The sequence below is a fragment of the Calonectris borealis genome, chromosome 10 (assembly GCF_964195595.1).
Source record: "Calonectris borealis chromosome 10, bCalBor7.hap1.2, whole genome shotgun sequence".
Taxonomy (NCBI): domain Eukaryota; kingdom Metazoa; phylum Chordata; class Aves; order Procellariiformes; family Procellariidae; genus Calonectris; species Calonectris borealis.
In genome coordinates, this window is record NC_134321.1 from 11,406,329 (window position 1) to 11,426,164 (window position 19,836).

Sequence of the window (19,836 nt, forward strand, 5' to 3'; positions counted from 1 at the left end):
TTGCCATAATGAATTCAAGTCAAGCTCTAATGTTTTAAAGTACTCTTTAGAGGTAGTTCAGCTCCAAGGTAATCATACCCTACTCTCAATGACTTCCACATACTGATGCATGTGAGGTCTTAAATATGAAACTTCTCTAGCATAAGTCAGCCAGCCTGGAGAACTGGGTTTGACCTTCTGCTCTGCCACAGACTTGCTTTGTGACCTTGCATAAGACATTTTGCATTTTAGTTTTCTTCTTTCTGCAAAATGGGGATAGTGGTATTATCTCACTTCAGAATAATATTCTGAGGCTTAATTAATAAATAATTGTAATTGTACTGCGATTCTAGACAGAGTGGCTAAGAAAGCATGAGGTACACAACCCAAAACATCCTAAAATGCTTCACTGCACTTCCAGCAAGCTTCAAAACACTCTGGGGAGTTTCTCGTGCTTTTATGTTCCAGTTGATCCTTCCTCCCACAGCTGCCTTAAACAAACAAAAAATTAGAAAGAGGGACACAACATAACACAGAGATACAATGGCAGTTCAAGCACAGAGCTCCTGGGTCTAACTCGGCATGGACTAGTGATTCCTTTGCAGCCTTTAGCAGCTCTGCCAATCTCCATCTTCCATTTCCCTTTTCTCCAAACTGTAATGGTACCATTCGGACCCCCATCTTCCAAAGGCATTATAGAGGTTTCTAAGTTACGACCTTTCAAAGATATAAAATACATGTCAGTTTTTAAAATCTTTTCTTTCAATTTCTTTCAAACAGCAGAATCGCTCATTCAGTGTGATTTTATTTGTAGTAACCAAGAAACTATAGTACTAAATTCTTTCTTGCTATGAAATTTAAGTATGGATTAGTTAAAGCATCTCTAGTCAAAAGGGATTGTTTTTACAATAGATTTCATAAAATACTTCTAAATGCATTCCCTGCTTTAAAAAAGCAGTGTTTCTAAGCTGGAAACCAATTCTACCCTACCTCACACACTGAAATGGCCCGTTACAAGTGAAATCCTAGATGTTTATTCCAGTGTTTATTCTAGCATCTAGCTAAGCTGTTTTGAGTCCAAACTTACTATTTGCTCACGTGCACAAAAGTTACATCATTTGAACAAAGCTTTCCCAGGCTGACGGTAGGAATCTGAATGAAGTCCTTTATTTCCTGTGCTGTAACAACCAGGCTGCCCTAATTAAATAGCTTGACAGTCACTCTTAAGTAACTTCTGCTAACACGATATTAGACATGTTCCAGCCGTACCAGTGGATCATGGTTAAGCATGAGGACAAAGGTGGTGATCCTCCTGGCGAGGGACAGCAGTGGAATCTGGTAGTGGATACCTAGGAAATTTAGTCAAAGTAGTCTGGTACCCTAAAGAAGTAGTAGAGTCTTTGCAAATAGCTCTAGCTTAGCCATTAGCTTTTGCCTTGCTTACTCTATGGGCAACCAAACACTTCTTTACAAAACATTACAACATTAAACATCAGTTTCTATGTACAAGTTCAACAACTGGTGGCATTGCAAGAAGACTGTTTTCCTAACTAATTTGAAATTTGTGTTTTGACCACTTATTATCTTTGTGGTGTGGTTAAACACAACTGTTAAAACACAACACAACTGTTCTAAACTCAAAATTAAATGTGAGGTGACACAGCATTTGAAAACATTCTACTCAGATCAGGGTCATCAGAGACTATTTCAATGTTACTATGAAATAAATAGCAGAAAATAGGTATATACTGGCAGAATTTCTTACAGAAAATTGGTAAGACTAGACTGCCATCTCATGGATATTGACTAATCCGAGATTGTACCAAATTTATGAGGAAAAAAAATTGCACTGATGCTATCACATTTGGTAAAACCAGATGGGTTTGTAACATCCTTCTCTTCCTTTTAGTCATTAGTATATGATCATTATTTATTCTCAGGTTCTTTATTCATACTGAAGAGATTCAAGGAAAGGAAGAAATATACACCCTAACACCACACGCAACAGCTGAGTTGAGGTCAGTGTCAGCAGCAGCAAAAACAAGGAGCTGCTGCTAATCTTTCTGTGCATTTCAGGTAGATGTGGCCATTAATAGTGCCATACTATCCTCAAGTTCTAAGTCTGTTCAGAGAAACAGAACCCCAAAGTTACCATAAAGCTCCAGTCTCTTAACCATTTGGTAAGGATAATAGACTGGGGTATTTTGTGGCTTTAAAATGGTATCACTGCTGCTCTTGTGGGGTGTTATTCCTTCTGTGAGGTGTTATTGCTGCTCTGTAATTCCTGTGCAAAAGGCAGCGATACAGGAAAGAGGAGAGGTGGAAGTATGTTTACTAGCTGAGGTTAAAACAGAGTTTGGGGACAGTGAATGTGTTTTGCATGTTGCTAAGTTTGCTCAGTGACCTTGAACACATTGCTGTTCACCAGGCTTCACAAAGCAGCCTGAAATCTGACTGAAGCACACAAGAGTAGCACATTATCTCTGTCTCTTTAGCCAGCACTATTTCGTTCAAATGTTCACTACTTTGACAGTATCATTTAGACAATCTATGAAATTCCCATTCTAACCTGCTTTTCTAGGTCTTATCCTTGTATGAACTTTTAAAATACAAATGGGGTATCTAAATTATCTTCAGAAATAAAAATGTTCTACATGGTAAATACATATTATTCTCGTTTACTGAGATTCCGAAACAAAAGCTTGTTTGCTAAAGGTTGGTCTGCTTTTATATATAATGACTGCAATATCACAGTTTTTGGAAAAAAGTATTAAATAAAATAAAGCCATAAAGATAACAGATGATGCAAGAAAAATGCACTTGGAGAATTATGACAGCATTTTCTGAGCCAGTAAGACAGTAATTTCAGGTGTCAAGACTTCTACTTTAGTGAAGTGTTTATTCTTAGTCTAACCATCATTATTTATTGACTTCTGCAATGCCTCTCTCCACTGCAATTTGCTTCACAGAATTATGAGTTAGATACTGACCTCAGGAATGCAGAAGCCATTGCGACCATGTGCACTACTCTCCACCACTGTTCACTAGATAATATTCTGCACTTCCTAAAGGCAGGAAATTAAGTAGGTAACAAATTTCCTAAAATCCTTCTGTATGTAGCAGAAGAGGGCCTGCCATTTCAATAATGTTTCTACAGATATCACTGAACTTGTAGTACCTCCAAACCAGAAGCTAGCTGGGGAGCAAGAGAGTAAAGGAAGAGTTCATCTTTTAAAGAAAGCCATTAATATACCCCAAAGTTCAGGTGTAAGTGGCAAAGAGTTAAAATGAAATGCGTACTAAACTAAATAAGTACTGCCAAAAAAAAAATCACAAAACTTTAATAAAGAGGAAAAAAAAAAAAAGAACCAACAGGGCAAAAGTACAGCTGTGATGTAAAATAGCTTAGGTGTCCAAGAGATTTATTTTGATCTACTTACAGAAACTTGTTTTTCCCAGATGTGGGAAAACAATATTCTTGCCGAGAAGATAATTCTATTTCAGTTCTTTAGATCATGATTCTTGCTTATCTTTTTGCTCAGTTCAAGTCACTTGTCTGTAATAAGACAGCATATCATCTAAACTTTGGTAAAGTGGTTCCTGATTTTGAGTGTCACTGCTGTCAGTCTGCGCTGAAGGTGCCACATCTTGGGTGCTGCAGCCACAGGCCTGCACTGACGGTGGCACATCTTGGGCGCTGCAGCCACAGGCCTGCATTGCTGGCGGCACATCTTGAGCGCTGCAGCCACAGGCCTGCATTGCTGGTGGCACATCTTGAGCGCTGCAGCCATAGGCCTGCATTGCTGGCGGCATATCTTGGACGCCGTAGCCATAGGCCTGCATTGAAAATGGCATATCATGAGTGCTGTAGCCATAAGCATGCATTGGTGGCAGCACGCCTTGAGTGCCGTAGCCATAAGCCTGCATTGGAAATGGCATATCATGAGTGCTATAGCCGTAAGCCTGCATTGATGACAGCACATTTTGAGCACCATAGCCATAAGCCTGCATTGACGGCGGCACACCTTGAGCACCATAACCATAAGCCTGTGCTGATGGCAGCATATCCTCATCATCGCTGCTGTCATCCTCCGCTGATGATGGCGCATCTTGAGTGTCACTGCCACAGGCCTCTGTTGATGCTGACTCATCTTGAACACTGCTGTTGTTAGCCTGCACTGATGGTGGCACATCTTCAGTGCTGCTGCCGTTGGTCTGCGTGGAAGGCATCTGTTGGTTCTGTGCTGTCTCTGTTTCCAGTTTTTCAGAGGAGGTTTCAGGACTGTTCAAATTCTGACTTCTGTAATTATCATCTTTTTTTTGTCCCATGAAGTAATCAGAAGGTGGCGCAAATTCTGGATCTCGCTCATCTCTGAGTTCTTCCTGTTTCTTTGACCATTGTCCAAACATCAATTCTGTTAGAAACAGGGAAAATGGTAGATTGAATATAGATTTCAGGGTCTGAAGATCAGTCAGAAAGGAGGGAAAACAAATTAGCAAACAGAGAAGATGCAGCTGTATAAAGCCATTTGAAGTCACTTTTCCATCTAGTACTAGATTGCCGGCTAAGCTGACAGTCCACTTTCTTTACAGAGCAGGAACAAAAGTATTGAGCATTAAAGATAACCACCATCCTGTACATAACTCATCCTAGTCAGTTTAAGATCCTTTAACAATGTGGTCATTGGTTATGAAAAACAACTAATTAGTTAGGGGTGAATCAAAATACAAACCAATCAAAGCATGAAAAGCTTAGTTATTAGAAGATGGATATGATGATATTATCTCTAGTGGGCACAGGCGAAAACCAGTAACTTCTTTATTTCAACAGAAGTGGTAGATATTCTAGTTACTATGACAGCTGCTGATTTCTTATGAACAATATTTCTGAAGTACTGCAATGGAATGACAGCTCAAGATCACCAGACTTAAAAAGATATCCCCCAAACCTACTCTGAAGATGCCCCCCAAAACCTATTCTCTAAAACCAGTAAAATTATTTTCAGTATTCATTTCTATCAAGACTTCTGTAAGAAATGAAGAAGAAAATTTTGATACATAAGGGCTACACATTTGTCTGATGTAGCAAAATAGAGCTGCAATCAGAGCAGGACTTCTTCCTTCACCTTGGTAAAACATAAAAAAATATGAAATAGTAAGGAGGAAAGCATCTAAGAGAATGAGGAGTTTTGCTTATCCCTTCTTATACTAATTTAGATGCTTGTGTTACATTTATGTTCAGTGAACCACAGGTATTTTACTTCACATTTTAGAGTAAGCTGTCCTCTGCTTTCTGAGTGTAATATTTGTTGTGCAGTACAGTGCTGCTTGGGTGTCGGTCAGATACTAGGATTCCTTAGAGGTAGGAAAAAACCAGTGTTGGGCAGGATAAAGATTTAACAGATAGGACCTGAAAGTTTTAGTTTTTAATGGAGCCACAGTTTCCGCTCACAATGATGTTCATTAACTGAACGCAAAGAGAGACTGTGAAAAGTAAAAAGAAGCTGGAACGATCAGTATTGCACAGAATAGGAATGCTGCTCTTATAGGAATACTAAAGGATATGGACATTTATGTGCTTTGCCTATTCCTTGTTTGCTTTCCTTGTTTGCAACCTACCTAGAAACCAGGCATCAGACTAGAAGAATGTGCATGAGCTTAGATTGATGGTGCAAAATGAGTTAATGGGATTGGGAAGGATCTGGAAGACAACAATCACTTGATGTTGTGACAAGGAAGATGCTTCAAGATGGGACATTGGCACTGAACTGGCCTCTGCTTGCATCATTTTTTAGTATCATCCTGTACCTGTTTCAGTGTAATACATCCTGCCATCGCATAGCACAAACTACAGAAATACATCAAGAAAAGATCACACTGAGAGACAGTAAATCTTATGAACTATGAAATTTATCATTCTGTCAACCTCTCTGGATCATCCGGAAATGGAATAACTCATGGAAGAAAAAATAGGGACATTATAATAGCTACTGGCATGCCTTGTCAATCATTGCACTGGACACCAGATAATCATCAATACAACGGGAGAAAGTACTTCATTGCTTCTGAGTCTTACCATACTTTGTCACAAAATAGAAATGAAAGTAGCAGTGTGCACACTGCTTCCAAACAATGTTTCTGAATCTACATTTCCTTACCTTTGCCTTTATCCCACTCTCGAACATAAGGCACGCCAGGCTTTGTATCTCTTCTCTCCTGGATGACAACCTCTACCTTTCTACTTGCTGCAGTAACTCTCGGAGCTTCTGGTTCGTCAGTAACACCTTTCATCTCTATGTTTCAGAAAGAGATAGTAGTTTTTGTTAGTAACGGGATAAATCTATAGAAACCTCATAGGAGGAATAGGAAGTAAGAGTTATTTGCATTTATAGAGCTCATAGTAGTTATCTAATTTAATTCTAATAACAAAATGCATCTGAGTAGGGCGGTGTTTCTTTTTTTTAATTACTGGATTTAGTTCAGAAAAGATAATGGGTAAGCCAGATAATCAGGAAGCGTGTCTATCAAGAGACACTTCATTAGCTTTCTAGTTGTATCAAAAAGACTGTTGAAAATCTATTGCCTAATAACCCAAAAAGGAATGTGCTGAGTGTTATACTGAAGCTAGAAAATGAGATAAAAATAAGAACATTAGCATGTTATCTCCATTTCATTTACTGGAGAAAACAAATTGCATTCTTATTCTTCTGAACAACAGTAACAGTTAGCAGTGGCACATTACTGTGTGTCGTTTCCAGAACACTTCACAGTTAATAACTTGCATAGAATTCTGACACAGTGAAATATTAGCTACATTTTACAGTAGGAGACAGACAGTACAAGTGACTAGTAGTTTTCATCAGGGAGACAGCGCAGAGATGGGATTAGAACTCAAATTCATCATCCTAAAGTCAGCTGTATGTCCAATTTACAGACTGCACTGAAACCGTAGGAATGTGTATAATCTGACACCAAAATTAACTTGTTACTACTTTTTATTCTACTTCATCTTAAAAAAAGCCAGTAAAATTTCAGCAGCTCTAACCTCAACCTGCATAATTAACCCACGTAATTCCTGCTGTCAGGTGTGAATCAAAAAAAGCTTACAATCTACATATCATATTTCTACCTGCAAGTACAAGATGAAATAGGAAGTATTTAACTTAAAAAGGCAGCAGATCATACCTCCATTCTCCAATTTTTCTGCCTCTTCCTCTAATCCAGCTTCCCTTAACTTCTTAATCTTCCGTGCTCGAAGTTTAGACAGCCTTGCATCTAGAGCTGCCTTCCTTTTTTCTTTTAACTGTTCACGTTTAGTTCTTTGATCAAGTGTCTTAACAGCAAAGAAAAACATTAATTAATCTTCCTTTGTTATTATAATCAACTACATATCTTCCTTCACTAAACAACTAAAAGCAATCCTCATCAAGTACCATGTTTCAACAGCGAAAAAGAGGCCCGATTTTTTTGGAGTCAGCTGCAGGCATCACCTCGTATAAGACTTACACAACAAATCAAATACAGCGACCACTGAAACTAGGATGTCCTCATACCCTAATTTGCTCTTTAAACTCATACCTGCTCTCTTAGCATATCCAGTGTTGCCCGTTGTTTATTCCTAAGTTCTTTGTCACGAGAAAAGGCAAAGTAACCAACACCAAGCTGTCTGGCCTCTGAAAAGAAGAAGAAAATCAAAAAATTTAGGTTACACTCAGTTTATAATTGATAGTAACTACAAGCACCATGCATCGTGCTTTCAGGCACTGAATTACTCCAAACAACACACACTGCATTAGTTTTAGATGGCTAAGAAAGTCTTGTTTTAGATGATGCATGAAGTGAAGCTTTCTGAAGGAGAACACAGGAGGAGGTAATGAAATTTAAAAAAATACATTTGAGAAAAATACAATTTGAGGAAAAATAAATCTAGATTGATGTACTGGTAATGTGAATGGTTATTACACATGTGGCTTAACGCATACCTACACTTTGCCATAAAGGCACAAAAAGTAACTTTCCCGTGCTTCCTCTAAAACTAATCTCTTCGGTGATATAAAGATAAGTAATATAAAGTATGAAAGTATACCATTTTCTCGAATGTCCTCATAATGTATAGGTCCCATGGGTTTTCTCAGGGCTTCTTCTTCTTCTTTTTCCCACTGCTGCCTCTGAAGTTCTCTTCTCATGTCTTCAGATAACAGAGTATTCCCATCAGGACCTTGTCTAATTAAAAAAAAAAAAAGAAAAAAAAGGAAAAAAAAAGAAAAAAGTTAGGGATTACAGAGCAGAACTTACCAGTTTTATGGTATCAAACAGTGAAAGTATGATGGGGTCTGATCCACTGTTGCAGTTTTTACAAAACATAGATCATTGTAGGCACCATTTAGTGATGTGGCATTGATGACGATGGTACATGGTGAAGACAGAAACACAAAACCAACTTTGAAACAAGGTACTAGTATAACACGTTATTAAAACACTTAAACAAAATCATATCCTTTCTTACAGGCTTTATGAAATCATTATCAAATCACAGGATGGGAGATGAAATAATCACTTTTATTGGCATCTGTTGGGATGCTAGCAACCACATATAGAAACATTTCAGATTTAACGTAAGAAAACGAAAGGTATTTGAAATAACAAAAAGCTAGCCATTAATTTACCCTAGAAGTCCATGCCAAATATTAATACCCAATACGGGAAATACTTTTGTTTTCCAAAGAGAAGCAGCAGGATCTTTTATTGTCTGGCTAAAGCCGGTTTTGCTGACTGACGGTCATCCCTATCAATGCAGAAACTGCAATTTCAAAGCACTCATATTCTCCATCTTATGTTTAAAATATAGAGAACACACTAATGAGTTGTTAGTGTGAAAGAATTTTCACTTCAGCAACATAAAGGCTCAGTTAAAGTGCCTTTAGATTATTTTCTGAAAACAATTCTCAGTGCTACCATAATAATTTTAACAGAAGAGCTGTTAAACAGCTGTTTAACAGAAGAGCAAAAACAAACAAATGGAGATCTAACAAATTCACTTTGAATGCCATGATGAATTCAGAATTGCTAAAAGACTATAATCAGTTTCCAGGTTAAACAGAACGAGGAATCACTTCTCTGGCATTTTCTGGAAGGTATAATAAAATTCTATTTCCATACAAGGACCACAGTTTTAAAAGATGCATCAAATATCTGAGAGATTGCTAGGTCAATTTATTAGAACTTTTCTCTGAAAGCTATGCTCCCTAAGTAACGTTTTAGGTTGGTCAACATTTACATCAAAGAGTGTGCCTCAATAGTTTATTAAGATTTCATTTGGGCTTTTATTTGATATCCATGGCCTCCATTCTGTCGCAATTTAAAACCAATACACCAGCCACATATGGTGAACTGCGAGGGTGAAATAAAATAGAAGCCTTGGAATACTATATGAATTTGTAATAGGAATTTTTGATAAAATCACAGTCAGGCACAATTGCTCTGTAGCTACTCTGTCTATTTTTTAAGGCACAATGTAGTAACCAGCAGAAGTTGGTCTAAAGTATATCTAGAGAAAGCAGTAGCATCAACAATTTTGGACTGAGAATGGGATAACAAAGAACAGCCTCTCTTCCTTCTCATTAAAAATATGTAAGTTAAATACTGCAAGAAACATGCACTTCTGTTAGAGAAACCACACCTTTTCCCTTGAAGTTCCTGATCCATTTTAAGTAGACTTGGCAAATCCTTCTTCATACAGCGTCTAGATCGGCCCAAGAAATCAACATAATCAACCCTGTAATGAAAGCAAAGGAAATTTGATGTAGAACTTCTATTTGTAAATTTACAGAACTCTTAACCAGAAGATAGAAGCAGTGACACTTTCCAAAGAGTATTCATCACCTCTCAGTCTCCCCATGTGTGACAGTTTCTTCTATCTTTCAATTAACAGACTCACAGTTAATAGGATACATTCTGAACAGGGCATATGACAATTTTGTCACAGACATTTACTCAATCTCACTTCGAGCTGGCTGTTTGCCTTGGCAATAAGATGGTGTAAAAAAATGTTCAAAAGTTACAATGTCAGGTAGTTTTCACACCAAAATAAAACTGAGCCTCGTATTTGCTTCCCATGGTGAAAATAATGATGTGGCATTGACTTCTTGTGGATATGAAATTGCTACAATGTATTTCAATTATCAGTCTAAAGCTCATCTAGAATAGGCTGACAGCGTTCATTCAACTGGCATAACAAAGGCTGACTAAAATGCAAGCAAAATGTTCCTTTGAAGCACATATTGTGCTTCTTACTCAACCCTTTATAGTACGGAACACTTAATTTACAGTTGTCGAAAAAGCTGTTAAGAGCTGTACTTACTGTCCTGTAATGCTAGAAAGTTCTTTAGCATCAAGCTACCTCAATTATCCCATTCTAAAGAATTAATATTACATCTGAAAAAGTATAACTAGCAATCTAGTTCCCAAAAACCAAACTTTTAAAGATCTGTGCTTTTAGTAACCCTTTTACATAATTTCTAAGGATATCTAAAGCTTAGTATATACTCAGTGCCCTTTGTTTTTTATTATAATGTAACATCAGTAGGAAAAAAAATAGTCTGCATTCCCTATAGTAAAGATGTAACTAAAGATCGCTGCAAAAGAATTAGCATTAATTATGCTAGCACCCAAATATCCTCATTAGGATATGGCCTCACTGAGAGGGACAATATATTAATAATAATACATGTCATTGATGGGAGATGTAGGCAATGATAGAAAAGCACCATGTGAACAGTAAAATGTATCAGTTTAAATTTCTGACACTTTACAATGATGAGAGCATAAAGCAGTTTGATCCCATCGCTCATTGATAATTTCATCTTGAATTTCAGTAAGATGCTGGTAATGTGTGTCTCTGCCTTTCCAACCTAGCAGTCTTCTGGTACTCTGCTGGATTCATTCTGAAACATTACATTGCAAACCTTATCTTGGCCTAATAAACTGGAAAAGGGGGGTGCTCTGTTTTGTATCGGTTACTGCTGTTTTAAACTGATTACCAGAAGTAAAATCTCTGTTCCATAAGCATTTTAAACAAATGGGCAACAAAAATGTTTAGTCAGACTGGTTTCATAATTATTCCTAATGTTGTGGATGAAAAACTAGTAGTTACTTGGAATGTCACAGAAAATTGTCACAAACTGTTTGCTGTGCTGCAGTTAAACAGTGGAAGAAATGCTGGAAAATCGTGTTCTTTTTCCAGTCAGAGTTTCTCTCCTTTAAGAGGAGGTCATACAACAAACATGACTGCTCATTTTGTAAGTCACACACAATTAGAGAAGGGAAGGTGGATAAAATAAAAACCCCAAGTTTTCCTACAGTACATTTCAATTCGAGACACCAAAGCATAAAATTGTATCAATCAGAACTTCCATAAACTATGCAAGAAAATAAGAGGATATTACGATGTCTTACTCATAGTACATTTCCCTGATTGATATTTCTGAAAATCCTCGATGTAGATTCTATTGCAGTGTTACTTACCTACATGGAAAGGAAAGTAACACGAAGGACTATCTTTTAATGAGACATGAAACAATGTTACCACCTCTTCTAAAAGTGTAGTATTAACAAAAAAAAAAGATGCCCTCCACATACTTTGAAGAATAAAATTATTTTCTCACGCAATTGTCAAGAAACAGACTGGTCAGGACAGCTTAGCCCAATCAGTAGTACCAACCATTCTTCATCTGGGTCCTTGGGTGGTGGTATTTCCATTTCGGGTTGAGTTTCCTCATCATCTGTCTCTTTTTCCATAGTCTTTCTAGCAGCTTCGCTCTGATACAGTTCCTGTACTTCGTGCTGTTTGTCTATGATCTTCTGAGTGAAATCCACTAGGTACAAATCCTCAGTTTCTTCATCTAAGGCAGAAAATCGATTCTTAAGAGAACAGCCATGAAAAGAACAGAACTGAGCACAAAATCGACACAAAATAGCCACCATCAGCTTTTCAGCTGCTAGCAATGCCCTTGACCACACTATTGGGGAATACTTAAATCTCATTCAGTGCCAAACAAACTTGGAGCTATAAATTGGCTCCACAGTGATAACCTCTATTTCTGAATATAAGTTTTAGGGATTTTTTTAAGCAATTTATTGTTTGTGTACAATACAGAAAAGGTTGCAGTCTTTGCCCTAAAATATTCTCCACTCATTAACTGTTTCAGAAGTACAGGGTTGGTTATGTAACAGTTCAAAAACTTATTTGATGCTTAACATTTGGTGTGTTGGCAGTAGTTAAAGCAGTCAGTAAGTAAAGTACTTTTTAGAAAAGTAGAGAAGAGTGGTGGGGCAAAGACGGACACTAGGAAAGAAAACATTAGAGATTAATTGCAAGGAGATTTGGATTCTATTTTAATGATAAAGTCTTGCAAGGGACTGAATGAGTGAGAGAAGAAAGGGACGGATTAGAATTCTCTAACCCTATTAGCTGCATAACTGGCATTCACATATGGACCAGCCAGACTCCCCTCCTGCTCCTCTTCTCTTCATAAAGGTCCAAGAATTAGAATGCAGAACAGAAAATCAGCAATGTAATCCAAAGACTGCACAATGGAGAATAAATTAATTTTGTTTTTCTAAGATTGTGTATTGAAAAAACAGAATATATTCCACCCACTTAATGAATGAGTGAAACAAACCCATAGTGCTTTACTAGGACAGGCTGTTCTTCAAAAAGTGATTTTGTTTTTTCTCTAGTACCTATATTTTTTCTCCCATTCAAAGCAGAATAACCCATGTCAATCACTTTGTACAATAACTCCAAAAAAATTTCCCATGTAAGAAGACAAGCAGTGAATTCATAGTGTAGCTGCTGTAAATCATCAGATAGTCAGAAATGCCAACTTTTAGGGTGAACTTTAGAAACAAATTTTTGTATGTATATAAAAAAATACTCAATTTAGACTAGTTTTGTTCACCTGGGAAGTCGCCTTTTGTCATTTTCTCATACAGCTTTGCTTTCTCTTCTAGTTTCTTCCTGAAAAAGAAAAAAAATTAACATTGCAATCCCACCAATTCCCAACACAGTTCAAAATGACCAATTTAGCCTTAGATAAATGGAACAGGAAAGTGCTTGAAATATTTACTAGAAGCTGACTTATGCCTCTTTTTTGTTTTGAACGTTAACTGACTTTTCTGAAGATACATAGATATCCAGTTCCAGAGTTTATCCTGGAAATAATTTTAGTGAAGTTACAGAATTAGTCTTAAGTGTAATTTGTCAAGTAGGCAGGAACACGACGTAACAAGTATTCCACCTCTATCTAACTACTATGGTCTGTCAGATAAATACTGGAAGTTAGACTATTATTTGCAGGTATGAGATACTGAAATACTGCTTTACGGGAAAAAAAAAAAAACGAAGACAAGAAAGATATAACATGAAGTTACACTTATTTTTAGAAAGTGAAGATAAAACCTTAGCTAATTTCTGGAATGGTAGAAAACAATTTTGAAGAGCTAGGAACTGCTTACAGAAAAACAGCAAATGGCTTATAAATTGCATTTTCAACATATATCTTATTGTACAACTAACCCATTTAGAAGATCAGTCAAGTCTTGCAAAAAAGTCAGCCATTTTCTGTCAAGTCCAAGAAACACTTTGCTACAAAATTCTGATGTATCGCTGTGCGGGCTTTTAATTCTAAAGGTGACTTTCAAAAATCAGTAACCTGACATACTTAAGACAGCTATGATAACGTGAGGGCAGATATCCTTAGAGCATGAGACTGCTGGGATGCAGTTTGTACATTACTGGTAAAGAGCATGGAACTGATGCCAGTCTTACTGGTTGGTCTGACAAGAACTGCTGGTCCAAAACATGCATAACTTCCTTTATATGCTTTTCTAAACACTGAAAAACAAGTTCTACAAAGCATTCCTTTCTTACAGAGTCTAAGAGTTACCTTGATTTATCTAATATATGCTCCTCTTCTGCCTTCTGCTCAACATCTTTCTCGGCTCGATTTGCAACTCCTGTGTTTTGTTTGTTCCAGATGCTTGGTTTCTGTGGAGCACAAATAAATAAATAAAAATATTGAAATTATAATGATTAAAAAGTATTTCAACTCCACAATGCAAACTTTGGAAATCAATCGTGAAAGAATTTGTAAATAACATCTTAAACATGTTTGACTTGAGACTATACCTACTGTGCTGTACGATGCAGCAGGTATGTCCTAAAATTATACAGATTGCAGTACGATATAATAGTTAAGGACAGGCTGAGAAGCAAAAAAAAAAAAAACACTCAGAAATCAGACAAAATCTATTCTGGCAAAGATGTTAGGGTTAAAAAAATTAGTAAGAACAATCTTGCTGATTACTAAAGTAATAACAAAGCTATGAATTGTTTCTATTCATTACCTTCGTTTTAGATATAAAATACAATCACTTTGCCCGTTTACAGCATAACACTGTAAATGCTGCGTGTTCTTCAAATATGGATGGCAGCAATACTATATTCTACTACTAGAAAGCTACAGAATGAATAGAAAACAATGTGCAGTTATGAGTGAAACATGAGCGATAATTGTGTATTCATTATTATACACTGCGATATAGAGGAACAGATAGCAGAGCATTTATCAAGAAAGTTCAGTCATTCTGGAAGAGTATCTCATCCTCCATCCTTTGGAGAACCATACAAAATCTTGGAGAAAAAAAGAAACATCTTCCCTTATAGTTACAAAAGCTAGGGCTCCCTGGGGAACAAAGATTAAGAGATGATTTAGATGGGCATAAGCATTAGATAAGTTTTCTGCTATGCACAAGAATCTCACCTGGAAGTGAGTTGATAGAAATTTACAGAATATCCTCATCATGTAGATTTTACATTTGAATAGCAACACAGCTCTGAGTATTTATTTAGTGAGATTTGAATATGAATTTCCTTACTTTAAGGAGAAAGAATGACAAAAACAACAATGGAAAAATATTTCTACCTTATTAGAAGTTTTGGGCTTTGCAAAGATGCCAGCATCTTTCAATAGCTTTTCTTTCTTGAATTCTTCTTGCTTTCGGAAGAGTTCTGCTTTGAGATCTACCAACTACATCAACAGCAAAATAACAAATAAATAACCAAGACATATCACATGCATCTACATGAGTTACTGTAATAAAGTAATAACTGTATTTCTAGTAAAAAAATCTGGCATTTACAGTTATATGAGCATTTGATTGCGTTTTTATGTGGAACTTCGAAGCACTGATCCGACCACAAAGATCACTCTTAAGTTTACAGCAAACAATATACAAAAAACACGGAATGCAAATTATGATTAGGGATTTAAAAAAACCCCAAAGATATCTTTGATCCTTTGATACATAATGGGAATAAGAGAAAGACATAATTCTGTACAGATTTTACCAGCCTCCTGATGGCAAACAAATAGAGAAGGACTAATGAAATAACACTACTGAATTTGAAAAGGAAACTTCTAATCATTAGATAATGAATAAAATCCTGTCTCAGAAAAGAATTGATAAAAGTTTGCTTTCATGAAATATATATACTTTCCCACTGTTTTATATACTGTTTAGATTTTCTTTCTTTTTTTTTTTTTGTAATAAATATGTAAGTAGCACTGCCATCTATGACCAACGCCCGTCTCATCTTTTATTAGGAAACATCACCAGCAAGGGGATTATCTTGAAATTACATTAAAAAACCTAGTCTGGAAGAGGATTTCTGGCACTCTCCCTGCAAGTCCTACAGAAGATAAATTTCACAGATGTACATTAAATCAGGAACGTGGAAGACTTTGGTATTAATACTTGTCCCACACATTAAAGCGTATGCTTTTCAGGTCCTTGTAATAATGATGCATAGTGTTGTAAATCAAACCTTTTGCCTCCCCCTGAATGCTTAGAAGTCATCATCCAAAAATTCGATGTTAAATGTTTCATATACAACAACCCACAGTTTACTGTTTATTTGGAAAAATGAAGTGTTTGGTAGCAATCTCTTGTTAACAGACTACTGGAGAGCAGAGAGGAACGGCACCTCGCCATCCCTAAGGGTCGGAGGTTAATTTGCCAAGACATGGACGTCATGTTGCTTAGAAAAAATCAGGAAATAAACTCATATTTCCCTCTCATGCCCTGTCATGGTTTAACCCAGCAGGCAGCTAAACACCACACAGCCATTCGCTCACTCCCCCCCATGGGATGGGGGAGAGAATCGGGGGGGAAAAAAAAAGTAAGATTCGTGGGTTGAGATAAAGACAGTTTAATAGGACAGAAAAGGAAGGGAAAATAATAATAATTATGATGATGATGAAAGAATATACAAAATAAGTGATGCACAATGCAATTGCTCACCACCCGCTAACCGATGCCCAGCCAGTCCCTGAGCAGCGGCCCTCCGGCCAGCTTACCCCTAGCTTATGTACTGAGCATGACGTCATATGGTATGGAATATCCCTTTGGCCAGTTGGGGTCAGCTGTTCTGGCTGTGCCCCCTCCCAGCTTCTTGCGCATCTCCATCCTTCTCAGTCGGTAGACTATGAGAAGCTGAAAAGTCCTTGACTAGTGTAAGCACTACTTAGCAACAACTAAAACATCAGTGTGTTGTCACATTATTCTCATTCTAAACCCAAAACACAGCACTATACCAGCTACTGGGAAGAAAATTAACTCTATTCCAGCCGAAACCAGGACATGCCCCAATTTTATCATTACATCACGAATGGGGGCAAATTCAGCCCTGGCACACTCAGATAACGAGCGCAGTCCGTACGTTTGGTCAGGAAGGCGAAGGGGATACCCCCCCCCGAACATCTCCCAAAAACAAGACGCGACGTCAGAACGTGTGACGCACGGCGTTACAGCACAACCCTTTGAATCGGTATTTGCTTTTCTAAGTGTGCATTTCCGTGGGTTGGGGTTAAGCCAAGGGGGCAGAAAACACAGCCCCGGCGTACTGTCTTCCCCGGAAACGGCGCGCCCCGGGCCCCAGCCGCACGGCCTGCGCCGGCCGGGCCCGCCCGCTGTGTGTAACAGCGCACACCTGGCCGCCCTCACACCCTTATAAGCTCGAGCAACAGGCCCTCCCGGGGAGGCGGAGGGGTTTCTTTTGCTTCTTCCCAGCCAGGTTCGCTCACTCACCGAGGAGGCGGCCACGTCCAGCGGCTTCTTCCTCCGGTCCATGGCGGCCTCCGCTCCTCCGGCAACCGCCTCAGCCGGCCGCCTTCTTCCCCGCTTTGCGGCCTTACCGTAAAGCGCAGCGAAAGCGAGGCGCTATTGCGACAGCCCTGGTGAGGGCAGGCGGGCCCCTTCCCGCCGCCATGTTGGGGAGGTCGGGGCAGGGCAGCCTGCGAGCAATCTTGCTCAGCCTGGCGTGGGTCGGTGGTGGCTGAAGCTCTCCTCGCCTGTGACTTCCCTGGCTGTGCTCGAGTTTTGTGTGAAAATGAGTGTTCCTGGCAGGTGGAGGCCAAATTCTTCAGGTCCCCTATTTGAAACGGCTATGTGTGGCCTGGGGGCTAGAGCTGCTGCTGCCAGTGAGAGAGGTGTGGGGTGCTCTGGGGCTGCTGGGCTGGGGGATGGCTGCTGTGGCCAGAAATTAAATAGGGCTTGGCAGGACTGCAAGCCTGCCCAGAGCTGGGTTTGGGGCTAAATGAAGAAGTACATGGTTGAAATTTGGTATTAACACGAAAAAAAACAAAAAAACAACAACCCACCACCTTTTTCCTGCCTTAGTTGATACACGAGTGCTACAGAGATGTGACCTGAAATGCTCCCTGGAGCTGGAGACAGCCATGTCCTTCAACACTAGGCTGGGTTTAGCCCTGTGACCATTGCCCTCTGGGCTGCCTTGTTTAAGCCATGCGCTTGGGATGAAGTGCTGCGGCTATCCTTGGCCCTCTGCCTGCCCGTATCTGTGCTGAGGGAGGTGGCAGTTAATGAGCCACAGCTTTGCAGGACTGACAAGTGTGGTCCATAATAGCCAAATACAAACCCACCTACATGCGCTGGAGCCAGCTCTGTAACCTCAGAGATGAGCACAGGTGGCTCTTGGGGAGCGAGGTTCAGTGTTTTATTTATACTGGGTGGCTCATTGCATCCTTTATCATCCCCATGAAGAAAAAGCACTGTCTGATATGTTTTAATTCAAAGTGATTCTGAAGATCATAATTATCCAGAGTTGCAAGAGGAAGCTGCCTTTCACTTGTCTTTATTGAAGTGGAAAAATATAAGGTGCTCCGATGTTGTTGCTTGGCAATGTGACAGCTGATAGAAGCATCAGATACAGTTCTTTTGATTTTTGAAATGTATTGCTTTTGTGTTTGGGAAGCTGGGTCAGGCCCGTATTTAAATAGTTTATGGACACACAATTGCAAAGCTGACAGATACTCAGTTGCTAAGTAAGCTACACCTATATTCCAGGGAGCGTGAAGTGTGCAATTCAGAGCAACTTCTGGCCCTGCTGAAGCTGTCTTGCTTTTGCCTTTTTAAAAGGAGAAGGGGAAATGATGGGAGACAACAGATACAGAAAAGTGCAGGTCATATTAAAGCCGTAAGATTTACTATTTTAATCTGTGATGGAAGAAGAGAAATAAGCATTAATGTAAAATAGGACAAAGGAATTAAAACATCTGCTGTTCTAATTAAATCTCACTTCAACAAATCATCCATTGTTGCCTGTTCAAACTTCACCTAGCGATAACACTGAGAAGAGAAACCAGCCCAAACCCAGTCCAGGGTTGGTTCTGACTGATTCCACCTTTTATTTGGAGGCAGTGTCTGTGTGAGGGCACATTTCGCCCCCTAAGTGCATTAATTCTTCTCCACATTGCTCACATTCTACACTACAGTGATACGACTTGCTTGCTCACCTGTCAGGGTTTCCAATGCTGTAGGTGTTGAGCCCTTTCAGGAGATCAGGATTATTTTTATCTTGAGATTCTCATAACATGAAGTGTTCCTGAAGAGCTGATAGTCAGACTGGGTCCTGTATATCTCCTTGTAACTGCAGGTGCAAAAACATGTCAAGAAATCTTGGTCTTTTGAAAACTTGGCCTGTAAAATATAATGGCCACTGGCTAAGCTGAATGTCTGAGGCTCTGGGAACCCTACATGACCAGTTTTGGAAATGTAACACTAGATAGCTGTATAGGCCCTTCAATGCTTCTTTATGTTTTCTGACTGAAATGTAAAATGATACAAATGCTGAGTCTATTCAGGCTACTGCTCTGGAAGCCAGTTTTTCACCTGTCTGTAATCTCTCCCCTTCAGATGCCTGAAACTAGATCTTTGCTTGCAGGATTCCTTATTCCTTGGCACTGCCGAAGCCCCTGTAAGTCTGCCTGCAGCTCCTTATTGCATTCTGTCCTTATTGCTGCATTTCCCCCCTATGACCTGCCCATATCTCTTAGCAAACTGCTTGTCACACTGTTCTGATTTCAATTCCTAGCAGTACTTTTCTTCTTTACAAGTGAACTGACCCTCTCTTATAGTGTTAGAAGCATGTTCTCAATTTCCATATTTACAAACCCATTTCTTTGATTTGGTCTCTCCTTCCTGCACTCTCTGGTTTTGTATTTACCTGTGCAAACCATGCTGGAGCAGCACTCTTTCTGTTTTGGGTGTTGCATAAAATGGCTCAGTATCATCTCAGCAGCCCTCTATGCGTCAAGTGTTACTTGGATAGTCTTAGGGGATATGTGAAGGTGGAATGAAGCCCTGGAGGTGTCAGCAGTGTTCCTTTCTGGTTGAGGGTGAGATGCATGACCAGGGTTGTAAGGAAAAGCCGTGCTACTGAATGGTTATATGATAGGATGCGAAAAAGGAATTAATCTTAGAAATTGCAAGTTAGCT

At 38.9% G+C, this 19,836-nt stretch overlaps 1 protein-coding gene across 3 annotated transcripts; it reads right to left on the minus strand.

Annotated features, from left to right (window-relative positions):
• Positions 1-828: 828 nt before the first annotated feature.
• On the minus strand, positions 829-17,243 carry CCDC174 (coiled-coil domain containing 174). Of its 3 annotated transcripts, none has more exons than XR_012674977.1 (12): positions 17,128-17,243; positions 14,964-15,068; positions 13,926-14,026; positions 12,939-12,997; positions 11,699-11,879; positions 9,659-9,754; positions 8,066-8,202; positions 7,558-7,652; positions 7,165-7,312; positions 6,138-6,272; positions 3,420-4,394; positions 829-1,328 (listed from the first exon to the last, which is right to left on the minus strand). XR_012674977.1 is itself a non-coding variant. In XM_075158844.1 (12 exons), exons 1-12 carry the CDS (start codon positions 17,167-17,169, stop codon positions 3,602-3,604), a joined length of 1,704 nt encoding a protein of 567 aa, XP_075014945.1. In that variant the 5' UTR covers positions 17,170-17,243; the 3' UTR covers positions 3,307-3,601. The 3 variants fall into 3 exon arrangements, 2 of the variants coding, with proteins under 2 accessions (XP_075014945.1, XP_075014944.1); XM_075158844.1 differs by lacking the exon at positions 829-1,328 and having other exon boundaries at positions 3,307-3,816; positions 4,005-4,394; XM_075158843.1 differs by lacking the exon at positions 829-1,328 and having other exon boundaries at positions 3,307-4,394.
• Positions 17,244-19,836: the final 2,593 nt, after the last annotated feature.

Excerpts from the sequence above, each read along its gene's own strand:
- CCDC174 (XM_075158843.1), bottom strand. The coding sequence starts at position 17,169 with ATGGACCGGAGGAAGAAGCCGCTGGACGTGGCCGCCTCCTCG. Across the intron at positions 9,755-11,698 it reads AAGGACCCAGATGAAGAATG|GGTTGATTATGTTGATTTCT; the intron begins GTTGGTACTACT and ends CTTTCATTACAG. Across the intron at positions 8,203-9,658 it reads CAGGAACTTCAAGGGAAAAG|ACAAGGTCCTGATGGGAATA; the intron begins GTGTGGTTTCTC and ends TTTTTTAATTAG.